This window comes from Telopea speciosissima, chromosome 9 (genome assembly GCF_018873765.1).
Source record: "Telopea speciosissima isolate NSW1024214 ecotype Mountain lineage chromosome 9, Tspe_v1, whole genome shotgun sequence".
NCBI lineage: Eukaryota > Viridiplantae > Streptophyta > Magnoliopsida > Proteales > Proteaceae > Telopea > Telopea speciosissima.
The window spans coordinates 59,688,750-59,705,591 of NC_057924.1; the positions used below are offsets into that span (position 1 = coordinate 59,688,750).

The following is a 16,842-nucleotide window of genomic DNA, read 5'->3' on the forward strand; positions in this document are numbered from 1 at the left end:
ATGATTATAGGGTTCCTCTATTGAAGTCTGAGAAGGAGAAAATTGATAAAAAAAAATAAAAAAGAAACACACAATCTCTTGGAAGAAAGGGTGCACTCTCATGTCTGATGGGTGGACAGACAAGAAAGGAAGGCACTTAATTAATTTTCTTGTCAACAGTACAGAGGGGACATTCTTTTTGGGGTCTGTGGATGCATCAAGTCAAATACAAGATGCGAAAAATGTTATTTGAGCTCCTTGATAGTAAGATTGAGGAGATTGGAGAGGAGAATGTGGTTCAAGTGGTCATTGATAATGCTTCCAATCATGTTGCTGCTGGAAGGTTACTAATGGAGAAAAGAAAGAAGTTGTATTGGACTCCATGTGCAGCTCATTGCCTAGACCTCATGATGAAGGAGATAGGCAATATAAAAACATATAAGTCAGTGATATTGAAGGGGAGAAAAATTACTAGCTTCATCTATAGGCATACTCGTCTTCTTGAAGCTATGAGGGTACATACAAGAGGAGCAGACTTAGTGAGGGCTGAAGCAACCAGATTTGCATCTTCATTTTTAACACTTCAGAGTTTATTGAAACATAAGGATAATTTGAGAAAATTATTTCTTTCTGATCACTGGGACAATTCTAAGTTGTCACATACAGAGGCAGGGAAGCAAATTGTTGAAATAATTCTTTTCACACCTTTCTGGAATGATGTGCAAGATTGCTTGAGAGCATCATTGCCTCTTATTCAAGTATTGAGGATAGTAGATGGAGATGAGAGGCTTGCATTGCCTGAAGTATATATTGCAATGGGAGAGGCAAAGAAGAACATAAAATCAAATTTTAAGAGCATAGAAAGAAAATGGAAGAAGATCATAAAAATTATTGATAGGCGTTGGACAAGTCAGATGGAGCGACCAATATATTTGGCTGTATTTCTCCTCAATCCAAGCAAGTACTTTAGTGCAATTGAGAAGGAATCAGATGAATCTATAGTCAACTCCTTGATGCATAAAGCAAATGATGCCTTTAATGATATTCTTACAAGGATGGTGCCTGATACAACCTTGCAAGACAAGATCAGTGCAAAATCTGCTGCTTATACTGGAAGTAATGGAAGTTTTGCAAAGGAGATGGCAATTAGACAAAGGGACAAGTTGAATCCTAGTAAGTAATTTTCCTTTTAATTTATATTGTTTAGTTGTTTCACTTGTTTGTACTTTGTATTTTGCATGTTGATTTTAATTTAATTTATATTTTTTCTTATATATATATTTATGGTCGTTTGGTGGGAAAAACATGGAAGCTCTACACCTAAGCTTACAAAGCTTGCAAGGCGCTTACTTAGCCTTTGTTGCTCATCCTCTGGTTGTGAGCGCAATTGGAGCATATTTGAGTTTGTGAGTAACTGAGTACTTTAGTACTAAGTTAATCTTAATTTTTTGTTTTTTGTGTAGTTTTATGAAAGAATGATTTAAGAAATAAAAGTGATATTTGTATATTGTTAATTGTTCTTCAGATTCACACCAAGAAGAGGAATATGTTAGAGCATCAACGTTTAAATGATCTTGTCTACATCCAGTATAATCGCCGTCTTCAAGTAAGGTTCCAAGAGAAAAGAGAACAATCTAGAAATCCTAATCCACTAGTGCTTGATGATCTAGATTGGAGTAGTGAGTGGATGACTGGCATATCAGATGATGAATTAGTTCATCCTGGGGATGATCTCACTTGGAGAACTGTATCAACAGTTTCTGGAGCATCTTCATTGTTTCATGGCACTAATAGAGTAAGGAGGTCTGGACCATCAACCAGTGGAGCGGCTCCAGCATTAGCCTCTTATTCACGGCGTAATAGGGTCCATGAGGAGTCTTCAGATGACGAACTGGAGTTCGGGTTGGAGTTGAATCAAGGGGATGTGCATGATGATGAAGATGTTGAGGATGATTTTGGTATACAAAGTAATGTTGTGGGCAATGAACAGGAGGAAGAAGATGATTTGAATATACTTAATTGGGAGTAAAATTTGAAGTAGTGAAGTACTTGTTAAACAATTTGTATTGGAATTTGGATGGTTTTTTTTAGACTTTTCTTCACTTTAAGTATTTGAATGTTTAAGCTTTAATGATTACTTAATTTTGGCATTTTACTATTTTAGGTTATTTTATGTTTTCTTTTATTGAGTATTGATTGACAGGGTCACATGAGTAGAAATATAGTGGATGACCTTAGGGCCTACTGCCTAAGCACTCATTTTGGCATCATAGAGGTAAGTATAATAATTTACCAACCCTTTATGCTTTATATTTAATAATTTATAATGTTGTTTCATACTTTCATATTTATATGCTATATTGCTATGATAATATGATGAACTTAGTTTGTTAATTTGTTTTTTTGGATGAATATCTTGCATTGGTTTGACTCTTTAATATTTATTTGGTAAAGAAGTAGAATTATATAATTTTTAATATGCTATTTGTGCCAAATAAAATGGTTATTTAAAAAAAAAACACTAGAACGCCTTGTTCGCCAAGGCGACGCCTTGCGGCCGCCCTATCGCCAAGGCGCTTAGGAAGGCTCTCAAACGTCGTGGTCGCCTTGCCGCCTTGATAACTATGGTCAGTTTTATGTGCATTAGTATGGGTCAGAGTTTCAGTTAGTATCACTTTCATACACAGGTCAGAGTGCAGTTCTTCAGTTAAGCATGGTGATTGTCTGACTTGGGCAGAGTTGGATGTTTCAGCACTTGTAATAGGGGGAGTGATATGTTGTTTTGACTAGATGCAGAGGTTTGTGGTAGACAGCTGGTGTTGGTGTTGTAGTTGGTTTTGTTGTGTGTATCCACTTTAGACAACACTCTTTCTGTTGAGTAGTGTTGGGTGGATATGAGTTTGAGGTGAGCAATTGAATTTCCAACTCATAGGATAGGGAAGATGCATATGGGCACTCCTATGTAGTTTGAGAATTCACACCTGTAGGATAGGAAGATGCGGTGGGCACTCCTATAGGTGCTTGTATCCCACACTGGGAGAGATTGCTCAGGTGATGTGATTGATAGAGGCAACAGATGAATTTCTTTGGTACTGAGGCCAAAGACGGTGTTCTCAGATACACAGGAGAGAGAGACACCAGTTGGGCACAGAGATATCCTAGGCAAGGGGAGTATTTTCAGGCAGTTGTGCTCATGTACATGGAATAGAGATTGGACTTAGGGGGAGTCCAAAGGAGAGAGTCTCTATTGAAGGTGGAAGGCAGTCCACTTCAGCCGTTTGCAATTATTGTCAAGGGGGAGAGAGAAAGACTCATGAGCATGGATGACTTTTGATGATATTTTGCTCATGATGTATTGACAACAATTCCAAAGGGAGAGATTGTTGAACACACAGCGTAGATGGCAGTGACTGTGTCTTGGTTATCATTGTTGTCAACACAGTACATGTGTGTTGTTGTGATCAACACAATGCATCTTGGTGTAGTTACAGCGCTCAGGCCAGTTCAGGCAGCATTGTGATTGAGTAGACATGCTTATGGGAGTGCAGGCAGTGAGTGGATAGTGTCCCCACCATCCCCAGTAGTTCTTACAGTGTTCACAACGATAGTGATATCATTACAGGGGTTTGGCAGTGTATACAGAGGTCCTATAGTGTTTGGGAGTCATCAAGGGGCATTTTGGTCATTTGACAGTGTTGTGGCATGTTGGCAATGATGTTGGAGAATCCAAGAATTAGCAATTGTTCATATGTTTGAAGCCTTGGGCGAAGGCTAGGTGCATTAAGAATGTTGATTTAATAGGTTTCCGCACTAGCAGCGTGTTCATCAGTATTTTTAGAGAGTATAATGATAGAACTGGTCGAGCATTCTACATGAATATTTTAGCTCGCGAGCTTTTCATTGGTTCAAACGAGGGGTTATGATTTTTCCATTTGGGTGATTAGAAGCAAATAAAGTTGAATTTCAAATTTTGCCTTGGCGCAGCATAAGATTACTTTTTGGTCTCAGGGTTTAAATGCAAATAAATTTAAGTTATGTCTATGGTGACATAATTAAGTGGGACTAAAGGGGCTCTTTTAAAAATTTCAAAATGTTGGTGATGTAACGTTGCTTTTGAAAGCAAAATAGATTAGAATATTCTATTTTGAAAATACTTCTCCAAAGTGCTCTCAAAAGACGTGCATTGATTTTTTCAAAAAGTTTTCTTTGGCAGTACTCATTTTGAAGATTCCTTTTGTGAAGATTTTATTAGTTCTTCTCTAAGGGTCTTTTTGGTACTTTTTCAAAAAGTCCTTTTTTGTAAAAAAAAAAAAAAAAAAAAGGGAAGGGAAGTTGTCTTCTTCTCTAAGAGAACAAACACACAGCACCTTGGAGAGAAAAATAGAAGAAAAAGGGAGAAAGAAAAGGAGAGGGAAAGAGAAGGAAGGAAGAAGAAAAAAAGGGGTTGCAGCTCTAAGAGGTGTTGTATGCATCTATGATTTGAGTCTCCCTCTCTATCTCATGTCTCCAGCCCTTCCTTGATGCCATTGATGTTCTGAAATCATAGAACCAAAACTTCTTTAGGTGGTTGAAGCCAAGAAGGAAGAGGGAAAAGAGAAAAGGAAGAAGAAAGAAGAAGGAGAAAGGAAGAAGAAGGAAGGAAGAAAGAAAGAAGAAGAAGGAAGGAAGGAAGAAAGAAAGAAGAAGACAAGAAAAAGCAAAGAAGTTTGAAGCCCCATCTCAGGCCCCATCTCAGATTCAGTGGAGGAAAGAAAGAAGAAAGGAAAGGGAAAAAGAAAAAAAAAGAAAGGAAAAGGAAGAAGAAAGTGGTCTCCCACACTGCCAGGAATCACTTCAGAGCATAAGTGATTAAGCACATTTGAAGATTCCAGTTCTCCATCAAATTGGGAGAAGTTGAAAATTCCAGTGACCAACCAGAGTTGCCAGACTCCATCTACGGATACCAGGAATCAGAGACACTGCATGGTTGTGAGAATTTCTATCTCTTGACTTTGTAATTTTTGTATTTTGGTATTCATTGTATATACTAGCAGTAGGGATGCATGTTGAGACCTATGCTATATGTACTTGACATTGTAGGGCATTTGTATAAGTCCAATTATTTTTGTTGAGTTGTCCAATTGCATCTGGACACAATGTTGGTTACTAGTGGGTGCTAGGAAACCATTGAGGGTAAAACCCTTATCTCTATATTTAGGGATAGAAGCAGGTCAGATGTCCTGAGTCATAGGTGTGACTAAAACATCATCTGCCGTGGGTGCGGCCTCTCAGTTTTATGCTGGGAAAATTAGTGATGAGTAGATGCTGAGGTCCAAGTGACCATTACTCCATGCACGTAGGCAACTTGCCGAAGCACGTATTTCTCTGTGTTGTGGATGCTTGCTTGCCTTGGTTAGAAGTGCATTTCTGCAGGATGTGTGTACACACCTGGTAGAGCCTTTGAGTCTGGCTGGGGTGTGTATACGACTTTGTGGTTTGTATTCAGATCTTCCAGTTGTGATTGAGTCAATGTGCTTGAGTGAGGGATCTCCAACAGTTGACATAGCAGCTCTTGGCAGCACTTTGTTTAATAGCTCTTGGCAGCAGTATCAGTGATTGTGGTTGTATGTGACTGTGTCAGGATTGCTAGTTAGAGTGTGGTTGTGTGCCTGTTTGCCTTTTGAGAAGACTGTGTGGTTGGTTGTGGTGAGTGTTAAAGATCTCAACAGGTGATCTAGGAGGTGAACCTGTTGGAGGGAAAAAATTTTATAGTCCACTGATTCACCCCCCCTCTCAGTGGCCATCACTGTTCAACAAAACTTTCAATGCTCTCATCTTCTAAGTGAAACTCACGACGCAATCATGATTTGCTGCGGTTCCACGATCAATAAAATATATGGAGTTTCTTCTAAATCCAGTGTAGTCAAGTGCCAAGAGAGAGAAGACTGTATTTGTTAGGTTAATAAATAGCATTTGATCACCCAACTCCTCCACCTTAATCCAACACCGACCCTTTAGATCTAACTTGAATATCCTGAACATACCAGTTTTATCAGGACAAAAATGAAATTTTATAACCACTAACAATTTTCCAAGACATTCCACCAAATACAACGATTTCGGCTGGCCCCACCAAGTGTAGCAGTTAAGTTTCTCTTTTGGTGGAAGAAGAATGTTACAGTTCGTTAGTTTTGGCTGATGAAGAGAGTGAGGATGGCCAATTAACTCCACAACCACAAGATCAAATTTGCAATTAATGGCGTACACTTTTCCATTGTAGAAAATAATGTCTTTTAACCCGAAATGGTTATTTTCAATGGCAGTCCACATCTTATCCCCTGGTCTACACATGACTAAACAATCTGGTCGTGATGTTAAACAACTTGGTTCACCACAAAAGGCTATATGGTGGATGCTATGATAGATCACCATGACCACACAATCACCTGTGGCAGCAGCAGCTGCTGGAGGAGGAGGAGGAGGAGGCGGCGGCGGCGACAACAGTATAGCCTTGGGGTTGTTGTGAAACCCACCTTTATTAGCAGCAGAAAGATTTGCTGTAGGTGGAAGGTTAATTCGTTGTCTGGTCAATGGATTCAAAAGGAAAAGGTCCGTCGTACCCTTCATTATCAACCATCCCAAGTTAGACCCACAACACCAAGCACCACAAGCTTCGGGAGGAAATTCTAACCTGAAAAGTTTGCCATGGGAGAGACTGAAAAACCATGGGATTTCATCCCAAAAGGTAATAAAGGCAATCCATCGCCATGACCTGTAGACTGCACTAAAGCGACAGATGCTCAACGGGTCTAACTTGCTTAGAATCAACATCATCATGTCCTTTGGAAGTGTAACTATCATCATATTCTCGGCACTATGACAATCACTGCGTTCTTCTTCAACCATTTTCTATAAATATAGTAACAGTCCATACGAAAAGCCATGCTTGCTTAATTAACCAGCGGAAAGGAGACACCCACACACACACATACACACACGAGCTGTTGACTGAAAGAAAAAAACCCAAAAATAAGGAAGATTTGATTAACTGGAGCGATTGATCGTTATTAAGTAGGGTATTGAAGCACCTAATCCATTCCTGCCTTCGTTCTAAACTTCATTTTTTTTCCTTCTAATAATAAGAATAAAAAATTAAAGAAAAAGATAATGCACGTAAGTGATCCGCAGTAGAAGGAATCTGGATCAATCCCATTCCATTTTTTGAAACCGTGTGATCAAAAAACTCTAACATCGATAGGTAGCCTAATTTTAAATTATACCAACATAGAAAGTAGTTAGTTATATAAAAGGTATATTATAGATCACCCCCTGGTTTTCAATTGAAACACAGATAACCCCTGATTTTTGAAAAACTCAAATTACTCCTTCTACAATAACGGTGTTAGTCTGTTGTTACTTTTTGGTATGAAAGAACTATTTTACCCTTGTACTAAAACATTATAATTAAATTTACAATACTACCCTTCCAATAAAGTATCTAGGTGTTCTGCTGATATCCGAAAAATTACAAACTAGTGATTGTGCCCCTCTCTTCGACTTGGTTAGAAAGAGGATAGAAGGTTGGAAGTCTTGCTTTCTTTCATTTGCTGGTCGTCTTCAACTTATTATATCCGTCCTCCAAGGTGTATACATTTATTGGTCTGGATTATTTGGCTTGCCTAGGCATGTGATCAAGAAGTTGGAATCGATGTTCTCAAATTTCTTATGGTGCAGTCCTTCAATGGAGAGAAAAATCCAATATATTGTGTGGGATGATATTTATAAGCCAAAAAATGAGGGAGGCCTAGGGCTGAGGCATATTAAAGATACGAATGTGGCAGGAATTTTGAAGCAAATTTGATGGGTGGCCTCCAAAAAAGATTCACTTTGGGTGAATTGGATTCAACATAGATACCTGAAGATGGATTCTATTTGGACTGTGCAACCGATTCAAAATTACTCTTGGGTTTGGTGGAAGATGCTGAACTTACGTGATTGGGCTGAACCTTTTATTCATCTCCTCATTGGGAATGAAATGTCTACATTGCTATGGCTAGACACTTGGCACCCTGCAGGGGTGCTTCTCAACAGATTTGGTGATCGCATTCAATATGATGCAGGTTCTAATAGATTGGCGTATGTGCAGTCCATTTTGGTTGAGGTAGATGGAACCATGGGAACCCCATCTCATTGGATCTTAGATTGATTTGGGGACAGCTTGACAGTATTCACATAAGTAATGACTTGGGGGGTGATTCCATCATCTGGCTAGCCTCCCCTTTAGGTTCCTTCTCCACTAAATTAGCCTGAAACATTGTGAGATGTCCTGCACCAAAGGTGGATTGGGCATCGTCAATATGGTTCAAGAATTATATTCCAAGGCAATGGCAATAACTTGGAGATGTTTGGTAGATGGGCTCCCTACTAAGGATCAAATCCAAAAGCGCAAGGTCTTGTTGCTCCCTATTGTACCTTTTGTTGGGCGAAATTAGAGAGTAGAGATCACTTATTTTTTGAGTGCTCCTTTACCAAAAAATTTTGGAGAGATATTTTGAGTCTTTGCTCTCTGACTAGAACTCCAAGGGTTGGTATCCTGGTGGAAGCAAAGTAGATTGGAAACAAATTCAAGGGGGAATCTATTGGCTGTATTGCTAAGCTGGCATGCCGTGCCACGATTGCACACATTTGGAAGGAGAGAAACTTCTATCTTTTTCGCAACAAGACGAAGACTTTACAATGCATCATTAAAGATATCAAAGCCAATGTAGAGGATAGGTGTAGAACTGATATTCCTAAGGAAAAACAATCCCCTAGGATCCTCTTCCTTGTTTAGAAATGGAGAGTGCATCCAATATGGGTTGAGAGATCCAGGGCTCCATTGTGTTGATCCTTGTTGTTTTTCCTTTCCTTGTTCATGGGGTTGGTTTTGTTTTTTGGTGCCTTTGTAGCTTAGTGATTTTGGGGCCTTCTAAGTGTAGGGGTATGATCCCTATTTCTTAGCAGGGTTTCCTTTGAGTTGTAATTATCTTTTCCTTTTGTGCAATAAATTGATATACCTATAAAATAAACTAAAAAACAAGTCAACAACAGCCAAAAAAAGAACTCTCTTCCACATGATCCAATCTTGCCTTCGTTCTAAACTGCTCTTTATGCCATAGTTGGGCTTGGGAATCAGGATTAGATCGGGTTCACTCGATTCCGTTTTGAGTCAACTGAATTGGTCAGAAATCCGTCAGAATAGGTTAGATTCTGCCTGAACCCTAAAAACGGAATGTGAATCAGTGTATCCAAAGTAGGAGGAATTCGAATCGATCCCATTCAGTTTTTTGAAACACTGATCAAAGAAGTTAACCTCAATATATATAGCTTCTGCCAATCTACCAACATAAAAAATACTTAGGTTTATAAATTATCACCCGAAACAAACTTAACAAATAGTTAAATGAGAGAAAAGCCTCTACCATCCTCAACTCCTAAATGAGAAATGTATAAATTTGGAGCCTAACGAGGGCCATTTCAAAATACTCAATAGGAACAGAAAATCGTATTATCCCTCATAAAGTTAATCATAAGTCAAGGTTAATTATAGATATAAATCACTCACTATCTTCTTATTCACAACAAACAGCTGCTAGCTCAGTGCAACTATAATATTCTGGAAACCATCAAAACTAGGACTGGTACTGTTCTTCTTCGACCACCACTCTCTACTGTTAACGTATGGAATACAGCTACAGTCGAGAAGGAAAGCCATCCTCTAGTTCTTAACTTGCAAATTAATAACCACAGATGATATCACTGTTAAGGGAGTTTAAACCTGCAGCACCTGCTAATTAATACCTGAAATCACTGGAGTAATAAGTTAACATACACCTAGAAGAGGAAGAAGAAGAAGAACAGGAGCCTAGGGTTCTAATTGAACGTCATATCCTCCTAAACAACAACTACATTCCCAAGGCAGTAGTAGGGTACATCATATCGAAGGACCCCACAAGGAGTTTATGATCCACTAGGGAGTAGGGGTAGGGGAGTTATCTAACTCACTCTTCCTCTAGATCCAATCCTGCCTTCGTTATAAACTTGTATAAGAGAATATGATTCCACAGAATCGGATTTGGATAATTTCAGTAATTAAGATAAGATAATTATGGCCGGGAGAGGATTAGTGAGGTGTAACCAAATTGTAATCCTCTCCCTCTCTCATACGGCTCTTAATCCTCTCCCTTATGTCTCTCTCTCAGCCCCTAAAATCTTTCTTCTTCCCCTCTTAAAATTGTTGGCCAAACAACGGCCCAGGGATCAAACCATGGTTCTCTAGGGAGACCAAGATATTTATCTTTAGGGTTTTGCACGCCCTGGGTTAGCCCATGGTGTCCCATGGGTGCCCCATTTTAATTTTAGGGTTTCCCATGGTCGCCCATGGGAACCCTGGTGCATCCCTATTAGGGTTTTTCCTTCCCTATTGCATTCCATAAAATTAATTATCACAATAGGGACGGAGAAATTCGTCTCTAGTCCATCACATGGCAAGAGGGATCCATCCCATACTCGAATGCGCAGCGGAAATTAATCGATTCGAGTTTCTTTCGCATCCCATAAATATTAATAATCAATGAACAGAAGGAATTAATAAAGAACTGCTAACCTGGTGAGCCTCAAGTGTTGCTCCTCCAATAGATAGTGGTTCTTCCTCCAATGAGCGCTCCAAGCAAACAGATCTGAACCTCCAATGGTGCTACCAAGGTTCTACACGCCAATCCCGGATGCCCTCAAACTCCTCGCACAGATCTAGGGTTTCACAAACCCTAACTCTCAAACACAGGTGAGAGAAGCAAGAAAAAGAAGAGAGATCACAAGAGGGAGAGAGAAAAACCAAAAATGTAGGAGAGAGAGTGTCTGCTCCAAAAACGTGGAGAGCTCCTCTTCTGCGTATTTTTGGTCCCCTATTTATAATAATAGGGTTTAATTAAATCCTAGATAGATTTAATAGAGCCCTAGTGAGAGTCTGACTCTCTCTCTCTCAGTCTGGCAGTTCTGTTTAAACTCAAAGTGCTACACAGGTGAAGAAGCAGAATCTAATAGGGAAAGTATTAATTAGATTCTTTATTTAATTATTAATGGATAATTATAATTAGCACCAAATCCATTAATTAAATAAAGAGCCAATTAAATTAGCAAATTCCAAATAACTCCCTATATGATAACAATTTATCATATACAACCCCCCCACTAATCAACACCATCATTATGGAATCTAGGGCATGTACACATGTACTGCCAAACCCCAATCCATAGTACATGTCCATATAAGAGCGTCTGTGCATCTGATCGGGTCCCGCAAAACTCGATAAAACACTTTATTTGAAATAACTATAAATAATGTATCATTTTATGTAAAATAAATTTTGCAAAACCATTTCCAAAAAAGATCTGGATCCGATTCGATCCGACCATGCTGAGCGTCTCTATCTTGGTGTTCCCCAATCGGCTGCAGACCGTGTTGGATAACTCCTTCACTCACAAAGTGTTCACGCATTCCCGAACACCGGCTTTGACTCGCTTGAGTCTCGGTCATTGATGAATCAAAGAATGCGATCACACTTTGCGTGACAGGTTCCCTCAGTATGTGAGTGTCGGTGACACATGTCTATCCCTTCCCACATCTGGCAATAATACATGAGGGAATCGACAAAGTAGATTCTTCGCCAATGCACACATCAAACATGTGAGCACTCGCATTCGTACCCTGACATCACATGTCTAGGCATACCCAATGCGACGACCATATGATAAGGGTGCCCAGCCCAAACCCTAGTCGTGACTACCATTTTAAGTATAACTTACGGACACATAATGCTCAAAAAGTTTATATCGCATATGACAATGTTAAACTAAAATGTATAAATGTTCAATACAAAGGTGAATCGGGTTGAACCGGACCGAACCGGGTTTGATGGACACACACTTGTCCAACAATCTCCCACTTGTACATCAAAGCCAATTCCCCATACATTTTAAACCCATGCCCTCCATGTGTTTCTCAAACACTCCTGGTGACAAACCCTTTGTTATGGCATCAGACACATTTTCAGTTGTGTCCACTTTGGAGATACTCACGTCACTCTGCTGGATAATCTCTCTGATGAGGTGATACTTCCGCTGCATGTGCTTGTTCCTCTGATGAGCCCTAGGCTCCTTAGCTTGTGCAATGGCCCCTATGTTGTCACATAACAGGGGAATAGGGCCCTTGACAAGATCAGGGACTACTCCAGAAATGTTAGGAACTTCCTAACCCAAACACCTTATTAAACGCATCACATGATGCAAGGTGTTCATAAAAATAGGGATCGACTGTAGATTTCTATTTTGTACTCCTCTATACAATGGCACCTCCACTCATTAAACTCGTAATGACTCACAATACCTACTGCATAGCAGACGTCCGGCCTCATGCGCAACATGGCGTACATAAGACTCCCTCTGCCGAGGCATAGGGAATCCTCTTCATCTCTTCAATGTCCGTGCTCGAGACCGAGGACATTGAAATCGGAAAGACGACTCCATGTCCGAAGGGAACACTTCCCCTCTTGGAGTTCTCCATACTAAATCGGCCAGACTTTGTCTATATAGGTAGCCTGTGACAAGCCTAGCATCCTTTTCTGGCGATCTCTTACGAGTTTGATCCCAAGGATATAGCTAGCTTCACCAAGGTCTTTCATCGAAAACGTTGTGGATAACCACTGTTTTACTGATGAAAGGAATCCTACATCGTTACCAATCAGCAATATGTCATCTACGTATAAAACAAGAAAACATATCGCCCTCCCACTCGATCTTCTTGTAAACGCATGGTTCATCCATGTTTTGATCAAAACCAAATGATTTGATTGATTGATCAAACCCGATGTTCCAGCTCCTAGAAGCTCCGCTTCAGCCCATAAATGGACCTCCGCAATTTGCACACCTTTCTTTCTTCCTCCAAGGAAGAGAACCCTCTGGCTGTTCCATGTAGATTTCCTCTTGAAGGAACCCATTTAGAAATGCGACCGCACATCCATCGCGGATCTCATAATCAAAGTGTGCTTGCGATAGCCAATAAAATCTGATGGATTTCATCATCGCTACTGGTGAAAAGGTTTCCTCATAGTCTATACCCTCTTTCTGGGTATAACCCTTTGCCACCAATCTCGCTTTGAATCTCTCGACCTTTCCATCTGCGCCCTTCTTCCTCTTGAAGATCCATTTACATCCAATCGGCTTGACGCCAAGTGGTGGATCGACTAGAGTCCAGACCTTGTTGGAATGCATCGAATCGATTTCAGAGCGCATTGCTTCCAGCCACCTAGTGGCATCAACATCCTTTAGAGCCTCAAAGTATGTCATCGGATCATCATCCGAATCAACCGATACCATGTGGAACTCTTCCACTGTTTCCTCTTCGGTTAGAAGAGTTAGCCTGGTGGGTGGTCTAACAGTCCTCCCACTGCGTCGAGGTTCCTCAGGTGTTGGTATTTCAGCGGGTATGTCAGTTGGTTTCACTTCTGGAAGTGACGTTTCTGAGCCATCTGATAGCTCTTTTATGACTACTGGTTCGGACCTCTGGGTCATCATTTCTTCCTCCAAAAATGTGACATGTTTACTTACAATGACCTTTTGGTCAACTGGGTCATAGAAATAATAGCCTATCGTGCCTTTGGGGTAGCCTAAGAAATAGCATCTCGAAGTCCTGGATTCTAACTTGTCTCGCATTGCTTTCGCACATGTGCTATGCAACCCCATACCCTAAGGTGTTGAATACGGGCTTTCGCCCTTTCCACAACTCAAAGGGTGTCTTGGCTACAGACTTAGATGGAACCCTATTCAAGATATATATCGCCGTCTCTAAAGCGTACCCCCAGAAAGAAAGAGGCAGCTCACTATAAGTGAGCATCGTCCTGACCATATCCAATAGGGTCCGATTGCGTCGTTCGGATACACCATTTTGTTGTGGTGTGCCTGGATTAGTTAGTTGACTAACTATCCCTTGGGATATGAGATGTTCTTTAAACTCATCCGATAGATACTCCCCTCCACGATCTGATCGTAAGGACTTGACGCGTTTATCGAGCTGTCTTTCGACCTCGGCTTGGAATTCTTTGAATTTATCAAAGGCTTCCGATTTCCTACGCATCAAGTATATGTAACCATATCTAGAGTAATCATCGGTGAACGTGATAAAGTACTCATACCCATATCTTGCTTGTATGTTTATGGGTCCACACACGTCAGTGTGTATCAACTCCAACAGATCTGTGGCTCTAGCACCTTTATTGCTAAAGGATTTCTTGGTCATTTTGCCCTGAAGGCATGACTCACAGGTGGGGAATGGTTCCACCCTCAGACTCTCTAAGGGCCCATCCCTCACCAATCTACTAATTCGGTCCACATTAATGTGACCCAATCTTAAATGCCACAGATATGTTGAGTTCACTGGAGCTGCTTTTCGTTTTAAATCAACATTTGAAACAACATTCGTTCTAATAGGGCAATCTAGAAAATACAAACCACTTTGCATATATCCGGATGCCACAAAGGAATTATTAAAACGAATAATCAATTTAGAATTAAAGGAAAAACTATATCCGTCCAAAACAAGTTTTGAAACTGAAATTATCTTCCTCTTGAAAGAGGGTACATAATAGCAATCCTTTAAAACTAAACTAGCGTAACTAAAATTTAAAATAAAAGTTCCCACCAACGCCATGGTCTCGGCTCCAGTGCCCATCCGAAGACGCACTTCATTTCTTTCCAGGTTCCTTGTCTCCTTGAACCCCTGCAAATCATTGCAAATGTGAACAGTGGATCCACTATCCACCAACCAAGAATTGATTGGTTCAAAAGATAAATTAGACTCATAAAGAACGTGAACATCACATGTACCTTCTTTAGCGACCTTTGTTTCATCCGCTTCTTGTCTTTCAAAGTTGCCAGGTAAGCACGGCGCTTTCTTTTCCAGTGACCCTCCTTCTTGCAATAGAAGCACTTGCCTTTGCCTTTATTGCGACTTCCCACCCTTGGCTTTCGTGGTCTTGCCCTTACTTCCCTTTTTCTTCTTCTTCCCATTTGAAGAAGGCTTTGCCTCGATTGCATTGACCTCAACCTTGTCCTTTTTCAAGGACGCTTCAGCCTCTACCAGTGCATTAGCAAGCTCGGTGAGCTCCATCTCCTTCTCGGACATCTTGTAGGACATCCTAAAAGGTGCGTAGGCGAAGTGAGTGACGCTAAGATCACATCGATCTTGTATCGCAGCTGAAATCGGTCCCCATGGATTCCGTTTTCAAACAGATTGATCATTTTCATTACATGATCCATCACCGGAGTCCCCCTGAGACATCTTGGAGTTATGGATTTGACTCACCGCATCGAATGTGCATGTGTCAATCGCTGTTGAACAATTCAAGCAAGCTTATCCATTTTACCCCCAGTGAGGCGTATATCCTTGATCGAGTCTACTACCGATTTTTCCAACGATCCTAGGATATAGAGTGATGCCTTGGAATCCCTCATGAGGAACCCTTGCATCTCTTCATTTGCCTCAAAATCGTTCGAGTCGAGCTGAGGAGGAACTTGTTCATCTAAAACTCGTGTACTGATCCTTCAACGATCGGAGCAACTTAATGCTCCGTACCAATCGACATAGTTTGTACCATTAAGTTTGTATTCGCTAATGAGTGTTAACAGGTTGGAATTAACGGCAACCATCGTATATTAATCTATACATGCACAAGTAAATAACCACATGCTAATTAATGACCATTGAAAATAATAAATTGAGCACACACACATCAATGGTCTTTCATGATTTGGGTTTCCTCATAACCCAAAAGATGAATTGATACCTACAACCCTTGCATGCATAACTTACCCGTCAGAGTCATTATACACACCATGGTAGTGTGGACTAAGCCGTCCGCCTCATGGGCTTCCAATATTTTTCGCCACCTGGGTGTCATGTCCAGATCCCGTACGACATACACCCAAGTCATGTACTTACCTATCGCATTAGTTAGAATCATGGAATCATGAAAGATGGCCCACGTCGCAGTGCCCTCTCACTATCCCTACCCTAACGTATCTAGATGGAGGTAAATATAGATAAATGCGTGACAGAGGTCCTGGCAATGTCCTTTCGGCTTATGGGGGGTCATGTCACACATTTTCTACATTTATCTTCAATAGGAGGCCATGGACATGTCTACCGATTAAGACTAGTCCATATCATACATGTATTGTGAATAAAGAGGGATTAATTAACTCTCACATACATGGATAGATTTAAACAACATAATTAATCAACATTAATTAAAAGTGCTTATGGGATGGCGGCATTTTTATCAGAAGCAATTAAAGAACCCTCCCAATAAAAATAAAACTAATAACTTTGGGTGCATTTATCATGCCATGGATGCCACGCCTCGATCATCTCCTCCGCCCGATCACGTCTTCAAAGTAGGTGACTTGCATCTCCATAAGCTTTGAGCACCACATGTGGATCACCATCTACATGCCCTGGGAGTCCTAACTCCTCTAAAATTACAATGGAAACCTAGAAAAATTCTATACACTTTCCTTTCCATAATAATAAAGAAACCCCGCATGGAGAAACCAACCCACCATTTGGGTTGCCCATGGGGTGGAGTACATTTGTTTATAAAAAAGAAAGGGGGAGAGAGAGAAAGAGAGAGAAGCATCACATCCACCCATAACCCCATGTATCACATACATAAACAATCCATCCATTTATTAGAATGTCATTCCCATAATCACATCATAATATAATTTCATGCATGGGCATTAAAGCAAGTAACCTAAAAATTAAAACATGAATTCCTTCAATTATTGAAC

General features: G+C 40.4%; 1 protein-coding gene across 1 annotated transcript; it reads left to right on the forward strand.

Annotated features, from left to right (window-relative positions):
* The first annotated feature begins 221 nt into the window (after positions 1-221).
* Positions 222-2,008, forward strand: LOC122639207. The gene is made up of 4 exons (XM_043832029.1): positions 222-322; positions 467-782; positions 894-1,121; positions 1,505-2,008. Exons 1-4 carry the CDS (start codon positions 222-224, stop codon positions 2,006-2,008), a joined length of 1,149 nt encoding a protein of 382 aa, XP_043687964.1.
* The last annotated feature ends 14,834 nt before the right edge of the window (positions 2,009-16,842 follow it).